The sequence below is a fragment of the Tyto alba genome, unplaced genomic scaffold (genome assembly GCF_018691265.1).
Source record: "Tyto alba isolate M040663 unplaced genomic scaffold, T.alba_DEE_v4.0 Super-Scaffold_9, whole genome shotgun sequence".
NCBI classification, from domain to species: Eukaryota; Metazoa; Chordata; class Aves; order Strigiformes; family Tytonidae; genus Tyto; species Tyto alba.
In genome coordinates, this window is record NW_024881330.1 from 27,220,307 (window position 1) to 27,235,385 (window position 15,079).

At 39.2% G+C, this 15,079-nt stretch overlaps 1 protein-coding gene across 8 annotated transcripts in view; it reads left to right on the forward strand.

Annotated features, from left to right (window-relative positions):
* RUNX1T1 (RUNX1 partner transcriptional co-repressor 1) overlaps nucleotides 1–15,079 on the forward strand; it is a 117,408-nt gene that overhangs the window by 98,293 nt on the left and 4,036 nt on the right. For all 8 annotated transcript variants that reach the window (XM_032987897.2, XM_032987903.2, XM_032987906.2 and 5 more), the window contains 2 exons: nucleotides 5,638–5,828; nucleotides 14,968–15,079. The exon at nucleotides 14,968–15,079 is cut by the window's right edge and continues 4,036 nt beyond it. In XM_032987897.2, the coding sequence (XP_032843788.1) occupies nucleotides 5,638–5,828; nucleotides 14,968–15,079 (303 nt within the window). The remainder of the gene's footprint in view (nucleotides 1–5,637; nucleotides 5,829–14,967) is intronic.

A 15,079-nucleotide genomic window follows, 5' to 3' on the forward strand; every position in this document is an offset into this window, starting at 1 on the left:
TTCTTACCTAGTTAAGGTAAGAATCCCAAAGGAGCGAGAAAAAAACTAAACATACTTGTTAAAGAAAAACCTTCAGCTATGTAATGTAACTATCCCTAATTTTAAAAAGATTTTCTGCCTGTCAGCCCCCAGTGAAGTCTGTGCTCATGAACCTGCAGAGTTTTCAGTAAAGTAAGCAAGACCATGTCTCAGCTGCTGCTGTGGGTGGCTGCATGGGCATTGACAGCATCTTCCCTGAGCTTGGAAAGCACCATGGGCAGAGACTGTGGCCGTGCAGAGTTTTCTTCAACACTTGGAAACTCTGCCTGAGCACAGGAGTTCTCTGGCGAGGATCCCATTGTGGTGCTGGCGCTAAACCTTTCTCTTTTGACATTAATATCAGAGCTTCCTTGTTTTCAGAGGGGCCAGGAGGTAGCTCTTGAACTCCAGCGAGGTAGCTGAGCTTCTATATGTTCACTTATACACACACCACACACCCCCAGCCCCATCCTGCCCCCCGTTTCAAACACCTGTATAACCATGAAGTCTACAGCAGCTGCCTGAGCAGGAGTTAATGATTAAATAACAAATATGCTTTCTGATCACATCTCCTGCTTCCTGTTTTTTAGTGTATTTTAAACTAGATACAGAACATACATGTAAAAATGTTATGCTGGCATATCCTTGCATCAGACAAGAAGTTGTGGTTTTTGTGTGATGTGGGTTTATTATATATGGTCTACATTTGTCAATATGTTAATGAATATTTTTTGAACTGTTAAGTTTTGTGAAAAATAACAAAGCAATCTACGTGTTTTTGTTTTGTCCTAGGAAAGCATAGCTTTTGTAACTGAATGCCTGAAAGTATTTTTATAGTTTGTTTTGCCATATTTATGTTAACATCTTAAATGAAAAATAAGGAAAAAAATGCAGTCCCAGGAAATCTCAGTAAGAGGAACATCATTCAGTTGAATTTCAGGCACTTTATTCCTTTTTCAGAATAGAGGTTTTGATGTCATTTGCCATAACAGGTTATTTATGGCTCCTAGATGCAGTACAATAAAAGAAAAAAAGTTTATTCATAAGCTAGCAACACAAGTTAATTGAAAGTTTTGGCTTGAGTTATAAAATTGGATGTGTATTCATACTGTATATATCCACAAATGGTAGTGTACAGGAGCTGTGACATGTTATCTTGTGAACATATATGTCATCAGTTCTTTTGAAACAAAATTTTTCCTTTGGTCCCATTTCCAGTCTCTATTTTCATGCTGGTGTGGGTTTGAATCAGATTCCTTATATTAACTGAGCTCGCTTGTGAATTGGAGAATAAAAGCAGTCTGACTCTGTAAAGGATGCATACCTGTATCTGTTACTAAGAGCAGTAAAACATCAGAAAGCATACTGCTTTTCATAAATCATGGGCCTTCATTTTCAGAAGAGTGCACTGAAGTTGGAGGTCTCCACAATTTCATAATCAGTTCAAGGCAGTAAAGGTGCAATTCAGCTCTGTAAGAATAGGTCTCTAGGTGCCATTTGAGATGCTCTGTAGTTTCCTGTCTGGGCTGCAACTGCCAGTCAAGAAGTCTGCAGATCTCTCATAAGTAATTTCAGCTGGCTCAGTATGGATATCTTGGTATCTCAAATGTCTATAAAAACTGACACGTAGGCAGCTGAATCAAGCATAAAAGTCTGATTGGGATGCTGAATCCATTGAACTGAAAGAATTCGGCATAAAAATGGTTAATAAGCAACCTTAAAAACATGGGAAAAAGGGATTCACTTTAAAGGTTTGGAGTTTGATAAACTCCAGCACAATTCTTGAACTATACCAAGGTAAGTATGAGCTTTTGTGATTGTTGGAGCAAGCACATAGTATGCAGCACCTTATGAATTAAAGCCACGTGAGCCCAATTCAGTTTCATACATCAGCTGAAAGGAGTCATCAGTGCCCTGACTCACCTCATTGAATTTCAGATATGTAGATGAAGAGTCCAAGCCAAGTTCCCGGTGTCCCTCAGTAGTCAAGAGAGAGGCAGGCATGTGAAGAGGATCAGTCAGATCACAGACTAATCTGTTTCTCTGTATTAAATACTGGGGGCACCCCAGGCCCACTGTGGTCTGATGCCTTAGCTTCTTTCTGTGTCATGCTAAAACTGTCTTCCAGCCACCCCCAACCACTTAGCAAGGCCTACTGTTCCTAGCAATCCAAATGGAATCTCTGGAGTTAACAAACAGGTGTGGAACAACCATACTTGGTCTGAAAAAGACAATAAGGCCCCTGCACATTCTCCAGGGTAGTCCTGAGAAAGAGATGGTGCATTTTGGGATAGGAAGCTGAGATAACTCATGTCACCAACTGTCAGTGGCCTTCTTTGCCCAGGCCAGCCTGAGAGTGAGGTGATGCAAAATGTCCTGGTGGCACAGGACTGCACCCCTGCCCACCATATTTATTTTCTCATCGTGAGTGTGCCCATGATGTGAGAGAGGCGACCAGGAGCTGGCTGGTGAATTACCACGTTGGGATATAGACAGCAGTGAATAATGAGTTGAGTACCTCTCCTGCGTTGGCTCCAAGGACCTCTGATCACTCTGAGTAATGCTTACTCCACATAGGCTGTTTGCTCCCTGGAGCTTCTCTCATGAGTTAGCACTACTCAAAGGGAAGGAAGATTTCAACTGAATTCATAAAATTGCAGAGTGGATTTATGCCAAGAATACTTAGCATTAGTGGTAAAATGGAGGATGCAGATACATGCATCTTAGATGCTTGATTTTAAAAACTTCAGGATTTATGCTTTCTGATACTGAAATCTAACTTCTCTGGAAATGCAGAGAAAGGAAGAGCGCTGGTATTATTCTTGGTCTCATAGCTTAGCATTGTTAAGGCAAATAAAATCTCCTTACCATCACCCATAACTCTTGCTGCACAGATAGTACAGTTTTTATTGTTATATGAAACTATGAAGCCTGCATTCTATGTCTATAAAATACCTATAGATAGTAGGAATATTTATTTTGAGAATATGTGCAGAAAATCAGTGGTATGAAATTTTGTCCAGCTTATTTGGGTATTCATGAGTTCATAATACGTTGAAATAATGGTGGTGCATTGTGACCAAAAATTGTGACCAAAAATTCTGTCCTATTTTAACTGTTTGTTTTCACATGTAGTATAGCACAACACAAATCCTGTTGTCAAAGTTAATGGAAATACTCAAGTGCAATTCATAGTTTATGCCAATTAAAAAGTAACAGTCAGGCATACAGCCTCGTAGGTACTGTTAGCTTTGCAACTGAGTTAGCACTCAGAAGCTTTGCAAAAAAACTTATGCAGTATAGAAGTTAGAATATAAGTTTTAATTTCTACATTTGGACTGAAAAGAAGTGGATTATGTAGGATGAAAAACTATAAAATTAGAAGTCTGTAAAATGTTGGAGAATTGTGCTTCTGTTTACTATAATAGTTTAAACTGGCATTTCTAACCACTGCAAACACCTCAACGTAAAATTAAATTTATATGAAGTAATGAAAGTGCATCATGCCATACAAAGATAATTTCTATTTGTAGCAAATATCAGCAAGAGTACAGATGTCCTCAAAGAAATCCACTTTGTTAGTAACTGCAGTTCATAGACACAAAACGTCTGTATTTAAGTTGCCTCATTTTTATGAAAATGGTAATAAAATCGCATCTGTATGTTTGCCTGTGTATATTTCTTTTCTCACGATCAGTGAATGTTTGCAGTTGGTAATAAATATTCAAGCACCTTGCAAATGTCCTACCAATTCCCTTTGCTGATCTGTGTGCGCCTGTGGGACTAGAATAGGAATGCATAATTTAAATATAAATTGCCTGATTTGCATATACAATTAGTCTAGCTGCAGCTTTGATCGTAAGCAAAAATTATTGTCCTGTATTGCCACTTAGATAGAATTTTAATTCACCTTGAATATTCAAAGTAAATTAAGCCTTGGCTGTGTGGTTGAAGGGTATGATTTTTTCCTCTCCTGAGGCTTTCCCCTAAACAACATTTATGGTAGGGTAATATAAGGGCATATTTTCAGCCTCATAAAAATAAAGGCATAAGTTTTATCTCTAAATTCTCCCCCGCCCCAACTTCAGTTGAAACATTTCTCGCAGACATGCACACGCGTTACACACACACACACAGAGCAATAGAACTCTTCTTTCATTTTAATTAATTCAATTTTAGTCAGTACATGGCTTAAAGTTAAGTCTTTATCATAATTTGTTTAATAACTGAAAATGGAGACTTCACGTTGTCATTTTTTTTTTTAAATAACAAGTGCAGATCTATCAGACATAACTCAAGAGAGTTACTGACTTAGTATCTGTACATAAGAGTTAGGTCTATGTGCATGCACACAAATACATGGACTAAATACATGGACTAAAACCCATAACACAGTTGTAATACTTAGATTTTAATCTACAGTAAAACATTTTTATTAGAAATCTATGTTTTTAATTAAACAGAACATTTAATTAAGGTGGTTTTTAAGTGGATGAAACAATTAAGTGCAAACACTTGAATGAAACATGTCATAATTAGTTTTAATAGAGTGTTAATTGGTACTAGGTTTGCCAAGTTAATAATTACTGCTTATTAAATTTTCAATTAATCATTGTCATTTTGCTTTGAATAAAGATGAAAATTAGATAAACTAATTCAGGGGGAGGATGGTTTCCTTGTTAATTAGAGTAGTTAATTAAAAAAAAAATTACTTGTTTTAGTTGTCAATTAAAAGACTGTTCATTAGTAAAATCTTTGCACTCTTCCTGCATCAAAACCCAAATAACTAATTTGTGACAATCCATATTTTCCAGAATAAAAGATATGCTGCTAGTATATACTGAAGAAACAGCTCATACTGACTTAGTTATTTTACAAGGAGCATGAAGGTTTGAATTTAATGAAGTGGTGTGCCCCTGCTCAGTGTTAATTGTGCACTGAAGCCTTGCTGGCTCTGGTGTGCTCAAGAGCTCGGCAGAGCCAGGAAGTTGAGTCTTCACAGTGTAAACATGAGTTTGAAGGAGAGATCAAGAGGTCAAATGAATGTTCATAAACAAATTTTAATTTTGGCTCATAAAATTATATATCCAGGAAGAGATATTAGACCAGCGATTTTAAAATAAACTTTTTTTTTAACTTAATGCATTTATTCATTAACATATGGGGAAAAAATTATTAATGACTCTAAATCCTGTCTTAATTTCCAGAGTTTAAAGATACATTTTTGAAAACGTCTGTAATATTACATCTTAAATATTTATTCTTGCCAAAAATATTAATAAATCTGGTGTGCTACAAAACTAATTTTCCAAGTAAAACATTCAAAAAATTACAGAAACAACACACCAGAGATCTGAAATGACTGTACTTAAAAGAGTACTGACTGTGAATCAGAATAGCAGAATAGCAGAATAGCACGAGTGTTAGAGACTTTGGTGATGGGGAAGTAAAGAAGCACCTCGGTTGTCTTTTGAAGAGTCTTGAGGAACCAGTTTCCTCTTGTCCTACTCCAAAGGAAGATTAAATATAGCTGAGTATCTGCTGCATTTCATGCATCGGTCCTACATCGCCCTGTGCCAAACATCCTGTGCTGATGAGAATTTCTTCCCTCCTTTGTAGAAGAAGCTGTCAATGAAGTAAAGCGTCAGGCGATGGCCGAGTTGCAGAAGGCAGTGTCGGAGGCAGAGCGGAAAGCTCACGACATGATCACTTCGGAGAGAGCCAAGATGGAGCGCACGGTTGCTGAAGCCAAGCGCCAGGCTGCAGAGGATGCACTAGCTGTTATTAATCAGCAGGAGGATTCAAGCGAGGTAAGGGCTTTGCCAGGCAGGCATCACCTCTGGCTCCAAACCCCAGGCACGTCCGAGCTAGCTTTAATCCGGCACAGGCTATCCGTGTGACATGGCAGTTCAGTGCCCGCTATTAACTGTTTGCACAGTTGCTTTGGGCGTGTATTTAGAGCACATGCTGAGCTCCAAATTTTCTTGGCTATGTTGGAATCTGAGCCCAAAATAGCTAGTGAACTTGATCTGTGTTCTCACCTTTTAACTGCTGTTCCGAGTTACATATTATGCACACATTTCTGTTCTAATTTAGCTTTTCAGTAGCTTTATTTTAAAGCTCTTCAAACTACCATATTGAATAGATAACAAGATTGCCTGGTGGAAAATATTTCACACTGAAATCTAATTTAAACAAAGAAATGATTCATTTAAGAGATTGTAGAGCAAGGTGGCTAAAAGCTTGTCTGGGGAAGGTGTTGGATGTCAAAGCGATTAGCAAAAGATGATGGTTCCTGTAGGACGGAATGTGAATGTAGATTTGCAAGCGTTTCCTTATTTCAAATGTGTTGCTTTGGCTGCAGGGAGTATTGTGAGAGAATGCAAACAGTATTCAGAAGGAGGAAAATAGCCTGAAAGAGCAACAAAGTGTAAAAGAAGAATAAGTATGTTAAGCCTTGATTTACTTTCAGACCTGAGAGTGGAAGCCTTGAATTGCTGTGGTATGGGACATGCAGCAGCACGACTAGCTGGAAGCTGGGAGTGAAAGAGCAGCATGTGTTTGACCAGTACTGCAGCAGTCTAGATAGCAATTAGATTTTATGTCCGTTACAGAAAAACAATGTCCTAAGTTAAAACTGCCCTTAAAACCAGACATGACAAAGAAATGATGTCAGTTAAAAGTTATTTGTATATAATCTTAATCTCTGAAGGCCACTGAAATAAAAGAACATTACTTTGATGAAGTATCTTTGTACTAAGATCTTGGCTGTAGTAAACCCACCTTTTAATATACATTCTAAATGGCAGGGAGTTGGAAAGAAGAGTAGATGGTGATACCTGTTGTGTGGGGACATATATTTGTGTATGTTAGTGCCAAAGAACTTTTCATGGGCTGAATGGGCAACATTATAGAAGAGTCAGTTAAGTTGAAAGATGCAGATGAGCTAGCTGCAGCATGCTGAGGAAACTGGCAAAAATCACAAGCAGATAAGTCAGTGGCATGCTGCAGTATGCATCCATAATTTGAAGGAGCATAAGATTTTAATTCATACCAGGCTTCTCTAGAGATGAAAGACCATTGTGGGATCACTGAATGCCCAGAGTTTCTCCTTAATGTGTAGCAGATGAATAACAGGGAGACAAAAGGAATTGATTTTCAGCATCTGAAAGTTTCTCAGGAAGAAAGGGACTAAGGGAAGTGTATGTACCCTTTAAGTACTAACTGTTCCATTGTAGATTAAATGAGACATAAATTCAATTTATTGGCATTTTGTATCTGAGATAGTCAAGGACATTTTTCCTGCACTGTGTTCATGGAAAGGGCATTTGTCTGACTTAGCATCATTTAAGAGCTGTCATTTTGTGTGTGTATCTATACAAGAGACTCCTATTGTTAAAACCAAAATTCCAAAGGTAAATGCCTTTGGAGGAAACGTCAAATTAAATCTGTTTAGTGAACTGATACAGTGTAGGCAGGACAGAGGATATATTTATGTGCCAATACATATAGCCTATTCTTCCACAAGCAAATGTGCATCCAAAGGAATGTGTAGAGAGTTTGTGTGATGTAATTAACTCCTCAGAAATCACACCTCTGGAAAAAGCTGTATAACAACAGACATCTTTACTTCTCCAGCAGAATTGCTTATGAGGTTTTTCACTTCTTGGAAGCAGGACTTTAAATAATAAAACAATTCTTTTAATTGCATTCTAATGAAATGTGGCTCATAGGGTTATGGATGTTCTCAGGGCTGTGCATCCTCAAGGAGGATACAAGCATCCTGGACCTAGAAATGAAGTCTCGTGCCCTGATCCTGCAGCTTTCACCCCTGTGGTCATGAGGGGCACATCAGGGTGGCTGTTTTGAGGTGAAAAATGCAAGTTTTAGTAAACCTGCAGAGAGAACTCAAATTTTCTTAGTTTGTATTTACAGGTGCTTGATCAGTTGTGAAAGGGAATGGTAGTGATACTTACTTGAGAGTTAGATGTGTCTGTTAGGTTTTTATAATTAGTTCCTCTTCAGCTTTTGACAAACTCCAAACACTTAGGGCAATGCTTCTCACAATTACTTGTTAACACAGGCGATCCGATCCTTTTTTCTGGATAACTCCTTTAAGAATGGACCAGACTTTTCCTTCCTCTTTGAAGATGGAAGATCAGTTTGGCAGTGTTTGAAAAGTGTTTCTTTGAAGATGAGACCTTGTGTTGATCGAGGTTGAGGAATAAAACTTCACATTTGCTTTGGTGTTCATTATCTCTTGATCTCCCTGTGATTGTCCCTCCTCATTTGTCAAGGTTGTAAGTCTCCATAAACTTCTGTTTACAACTTTCAACAGAACGCTTCCAGCAATGCAGATTCCTGTGCATTACAGGGACCGGAGTAATATTTCCAGGGCTAGAGTATTTCTAGTTCCAAATATGAGAATGCTGAATAGCAGCTTCTGCAGTCTTGCAGGTCTAGAGGAAGACTGAGCATCACTCCTCATTTCTTATCCTTGGCAGGACGTTATGCCAAAGCTTGCAGGAGAGCTCAGTGTAGGCTGCTATATAATCTCCATGCAGTTCCTGACAGAGAATATTTCTCCCACGGGTGTCATTTGTTCTTTTGGCTGTTGAAACTATGAATGGAGATGTGAATTTGGCACCAGATTTCTAATGTATTGGATATAATTTTCATCTGATATGGCCACTCCCTGTCTATTGGCAAGGTTTCTCCCTTACAGCTCTTCATTTGTTATTCAGGAAAATTCAACCTGGATCTAGCTGAGGCTTCTTGAAACTGCTCTGGTGTGAGAACTTTGTGGCATGATTTTTACTGCAGTCTTCTCCAAAGCTCAAAGTGATAACTAATACTAAGACTCAAGATTTTTGTAATTGATATAATTTTAAGGTAATATGTAGTCTCCTCATCCAAGACCTTTCAGAAGTCTCACAAAGAGAAGTAAATTGTTTTTTAATTTTTTTTTTTTGTGGTGGTGATTTTTTTTTTTTTGGTGTTCATTTTTTTGTTTGTTTGTTTGGGTTTTTTGTTGTTGTTTAGGGATTTTTTGTTTCTTTGTTTGTTTTTTTCTGATTTTGTTCGGGGTTGTGTTTTGTTTTGCTTTGATTTTAACCCAGAAGTAGCATCCCTGAGCGTAAGATTGTCTGCAAGAAAACAGTGAAGTTGGGCATGTTGAGCTGACCAGAGCAAAATAAAGGGAGCCGAGGACAGTGAGAGGACTAATAGGGGAGGTGTGATATTTGGAAACATCTTGACTTTTAAGAAGTGGTCTACAGTATTTTGAGAATTACCACATTACGTAGTATAGTTTTAATTTCTGACCCTGACCTGATCCCTTATTGAACTATTGTTCTTTGCTTATGTTTGAATTGTTCAGTATGATTTAACCCTCAGTGCCACAGCTTCAGTGTCTGTACATTTACTTTCTAAAGATTTCCATAGATTTTCAGCATAAGCCCTTGTGACTGACTGGGACATGTTCATTATTTTCCGCTATTCTAATGAGGGATTTGTTGAAGACCAGCTAAGAGAGCACGCTGCTGTTGGAAAGCAAAAGGACAGAAGACCTACCTGTCAGCATGGCTGTTCTGAACCACAAATTATTTCTTTACTAGTTGCTTGCAAAAGATGACCCATTCATTAGTAGTTGACTTGGCTAAGTACAGAAACATGTGTGAGCAGCCTAGTCTTTAATGACTGCTGTGCTTGCTTTGGCTGCAATGTACTGTTGTGCAAATCAATTTTAATAGTAAGGGTGAACAGCTTAGCAAAGAGACTGTCTGCCCAGATTGTGAGGGGAAAAAAAAAATCATCAAAACATCTGTCTTTCTGCTCTGGTATAAAATGCCACTGAAAAATCTGACACTCAGTGTTCTTCCTCACTTTTGAGTAGGGTGGGGGCTGGGGACAGGGAAGGAACACAAATGTTTCGGTTCCCTCTACTTAAAGCAGATGCTGACATCTGCTCAGATAAAACAAGTATGTAACTGGTCCAACACTGCTTTTAAGAGATGTGTAATGTTAGGGCTTGTTTATATTGCAGCAGTTTATGCTATATGTGAATATCACACTTACCTGACATTTTGAAGACAGCTGGGTTCAATCTCTGCTGACCAATCCATTGAGAGCAGGACTGTGCCAGCAAACCTGATGCTGTGCATCAGATGCTGTGATTCAGTCAAGCCTAGTTTCTAGGCTGGTATTAAATTTAATACCTATGTCAGCTAATGTTTAATGTTTTTGGCTGGGTATCTCTTAGAAAATAGCACATCATCCCCTGCAGTGGTGGGTGGCACAGAGGCGCCAGAGCCATGTGTTCTGCACAGGATCAGTCCAGATGTGATGTGAGCATTGGCACTGCCCCAGACTGCTAAGCTAAGCCTGGCTAGCCAGCTTGCACATCTCCTCCGTATGTTTCTCCGCACTTCTGTTGTCAGGATTTAGCTTCTCTCATGCTGACTTGTATGAACATAGATGTACTTCACACAATAAACAGTGGCTTTGGGAAGCCTGAAGTGTTCAGTGATAGGTATAACTTTACTAGAAGCATCTAAAGGTTTGAATATCATTGTATGGAGTGCTGCATTTTGACGCAGCGTGGGAATTTCCAAAGTACAATGTGTTTCCCTTTCTAACGGGTCTTGGATAGCATTTCCATAAACAACTTCGCTGGTTTTTTACACTGGTGTTCAGTGGCTCATACAGTCCTCATTTACGCCACTGTGGTTTCAGTGATTTTTAGATGTTCTTTTTCTTGTGGTTAGCAGTGATAGAGTTTTGAATGCCATGGGCATTGCAGAACCAGGAAAAATCTGGGTTCTTCATACCCCAGCCATTCTTCCTTTCCTGGTAAACTGGGGAAATCCAGAATTTGTCAAGGATGACAGAGCAGTGTTTGACACTGTATTGCGACATTTCAGAGTTCATCATCTCTTTGACATGTCACAATCCATTTGGGGCTTTTTTCTTCTTTAAGCAAGCTCTACACAGTCTCAGCTGGAGGTGTCAGAGGAAGGCAAATACTCAATTGCGGTTGAATATTTCAAAGATGAAAGCGACTGGATGGGCAAAACTATTGACAAGTATGTATCCTGGTAATGGAGACCACAGAAATGGAGACCATTTGTTTTTAGGAATTTTCATGATGGCAAACATAAGTTTCTGAGTTCTGTTGTTTGGAGATGGAAGCTTAAGTGCATGAGAATTAAGAGTCTGACCTAAGATAAGGCTCTGACCTAAGACTGATGTTCCTTGTCAGTTGAAAGAGGAGAATGAAATATGATCGGTGGCATTAATTCGGAGCAAGATTCCCATCTGGTGTAATTTAGCCCAATTTCATTGAATTAATCCATTTTCGAGAGAGTGAAGTTAAATTGAATTATGTAGTCTGAGAATCTGGCCTTTTGTGTAACCTCACTGTTTCACAGGAAAATCAATGCAGAGTTAAACTGTAATCCAGTCCTCCTCATAGTTTTAGCTACATCTGGAACTATAAAGCACAAGCTGGAAGTGCAGTGTAGTAGGTCACTACATAAAGACAGAGAAGGTAGACCAGGAGAGGCTTTGAGAGATCTGTAACTCCCTTTCCCAATGCATGACCAACTCTAGCTGTACCATTCCTGTAAGATGCCTGCTTTTCCTGTGCTTGCTCCATCCTGTGAGTGATGGAGACTCTCCAGCACCTCTAGTCAATCTGTGCCTGTCCTTAAAATGATTTCTCATAATATCGCTTTCCAGCTTTTCTTGCAGGTGTTTGATCCCGTTACTCTTCCTGCTCATCTGTGTAGACATGGTCATTGCCTGTTTCACTACAGTAGCCTCCAAGATGTTTGGGTGCTACTGTCCCCTCTCAGGCTACTATCTCTCTTTAACAGTCTGAGTTCGTTCAGTCTCTTCTCATAGCTTGTGTGTTTGTCTGACTTCTGATTATTCTGGCTGCCTTTCTCTGAGTTCTTTCCAAGTCTTATTTGTCTTATTTGATTTGCTGTGTTTGAAGTGCATTGTTCTAACCTGGACAGTGCTCCAGGCTGGGTCTTGCCAATGCTAGGAGATGGAAAGTCTTAAATCAAGTGTAAAGCAGTCCATATATCTGCTCATAGGCCCTTGTATGATGATTGCCACCTTGTCACCAACATGACATTGTGGTCCCCTGTTATCTGAGATGCTGTCTACACAGTTCAACCAGGGTGCTCTGTTTTGTTGGTACCTGCTAGAGATTTCCAGGAGGGAAGATTAAGCATGCTCAATCCCATGGTGAGCTCAAGCTCTGCCTGTGGTGTCTGGATTAACTGGAATTATGTGAACAGGGGCCTGTGAAGCACAGCCTAGGATATGAGCTGGCACCTCAAGCCTGGATTTTTCTCAGTAGAATTTGTTCTCTGGAGCTGTCGGAAAAAAAAATGGAACAGCAGACATCATGTTGTCAAAGCTTGCGGTACCTGAGCCTGATATTTACTGCTGTTTTTCACCACTTGCCCATGGGAAGGAGAAATGAGTGGCCAAAATGGTGAGGGCTGTGTATGACGGAGTTCTGCACATGAAATCCAGCTACTGTCATAGTGCAAGCTCCCATGGCATGTGTGCTTGTTTATGTTAATTTGCACTGTAGTGATGTTTAAATGCAGTAAGTTGTTGCTTCAATGTGAGCTGTAAAATTTATTTTTAAATTCTTGTCTTTTATGTGCTTTTATTCCCACAATTACACTAAAGCTGTAATGACCTGTTAAATTAGAAATAATGTGTCCAATGGACAAAATCACATACCAGACAATGTAGGACACATTAAGTAATCATGTAAGGAGCCAGCTTAGAGCTTTGTCACTTCATTAAAATCTTGCACTTACGTATCACTTTTCATGTTCTGTACAGGCTGATAGTTAATTGATGACTATTTTAATAAGAAGGTTGAACCAATACTGTTAGAATTAAATTACTGTTTTCTGACATCAATACTGAAATATCATACGGTGTCTCTGGTCACATCTGGAGATAGTTCTGCCTGTGCAGATAGGCCTTCCCTAAAAAGGGAAGCAAAGTGAAGATTCCCCAGAAGAGGGACTATATTAACTAAACAGATATTTGAATAGAAAAAGTTTGATATCCTTGTAATAATTCCAGCACAATTAAAGCACACACTTCCATGTTGCAATCAGATCTTCACAAGGGAGTGATTCCTGCACCTGGACAGGTGCTGGCTGACTTCAGCATTATTCCATGTGGGGAAAATGTCTTTTCAGAAAAGTGTGCATGGGGAGGTTTTGTACATGTGTATTTGTTTTCAGATGAGGGAATAAAGGGAAATACAGGCCAAACCCAGGCCTGGCAATTTAGTTGGAAACAAATAGCTAGGAGGTCAGCAGGCATGGCAGTAGGCGGAAATTCTGTAACAGAATTACACCGTGTTTACCAGTCACAGTGCAGGCATCAAGCTGGCAAAATGAAACTTTGACAAGTACAACACAACTGTTGAGAACTATTAGTATAGCAAAAGAGGGAGAATCCAGGTATATCACAATTTGTTCTCTTTCCAGTCAGTAGGATGAGACACTGTACCTCTGAAATGGTAATACGAACTTGCCAGGTCATTTTGGTGTATGTATAAATATGTTGGTGCGTGCACATGTTCATGTACAGTGTTCCAAATTACTTATAGTTATTTTTCATTGTGGAGATAAAAGATCTTTTAAAGAAAAGGTGTTCAGAAATAGTACAGCTATCCATTTCCAAAGGTGGTTTTACCTCTCCAGCACTGGACAGAGTTTGAGCAAAATGAACCTGAAACAATGAATACTGAATCAAAACCAGGTGATACCAGACAAGGAGTCTGAATTCCTGACATTTAACTACCAGAAACATCTGTTTCTGTGTGTTGGTAATTCCACCTTTTTTTAAAGGTGTTTTTAAAGATGGGAACAATTTTATGAACTAAAAAAAAAAAAAGTCCCTAACACATGTATCTGTAATTACCTGGTTTACTCCATGCGTTTAATCAGTATGATTTGAGAATGCCATATATGTTTGATTTAAATCTCAAAGAGCAATTGAGCAATTGAGCACTGGACAGTTACTCTTCCCCCATCTGCCAGTACATGCCTATGCCAAAAAAAAACCACAGCACCAACAAGCAAACAAACCAAGCAAAAAAAAAAAAAAAAGGCAAAAAGGGGGAGGATGGAAAATACACAGATATTTTCTAAAGAAGCCACTTAACTCCAATTAAATGTCTAATTTTCTTAAAATATTGTTTTGGATTTAGGTCTTTGATTCTGAAATTGGGAATTTTTTTTTTTTTTTTTTTTTAATGTAGTTGAGGAATATCACTTAAAGATTGGCTGTGTTCCAGCATCCAGCTGGCATAGCTGTAGAGTGTGTGAAAGTGAATAGCATACATATTCTGCGGTGGCTTTCCCATCCTGCCAAAGACTTTGGTTCCAGCTTAACTATTCACTGCCAGAAGTTCCACTGAGTCAAATGGCATTACTCACATGATTAAAATCGAAGTTTTCCTGGGGCAGCAAGTCTTACCCGTGTGTTAGGTTTTTTTCTCCCTTTCTTGTCTTGCATTAGTCCCTCTTTTGGAGAAAGCACTTTTTTGTGCGTGTTTCATTGTTTGTTTTAGTAAATCTGGCAGAGGAGCTGGCTGAAGTTTCACTGAAACTTTTTATTAGTCAGCATGCTCCTGGTGGCTGGATGTGAGGGCATGCTACGAGTTTGCTTTGCTGGTACTAGCAAATAGCTGCTTTTGTTCTCACCCAGTTTCTGGGGGCCAGAGTCCCCCAGGGGACTGGAGCTGCTCTGGAACAGGTTCGGCCACCCAAGGTGGCACCTACTGATGCCTCAACCGTGGTTAGGCAGAGGGTTGACTAGCAGTTCCTTGCTGGCTGCTCTTAATAAATAATTTAGGACACTAGCTAATTTCTCCCATCTCTCCCCCTCTTTTGTTTCTAGAGTTGCTGGAACTGTGGCCGGAAAGCTAGTGAAACCTGCAGTGGTTGCAACACAGCACGATACTGTGGCTCATTTTGCCAGCATAAGGACTGGGAGAAGCACCATCACATCT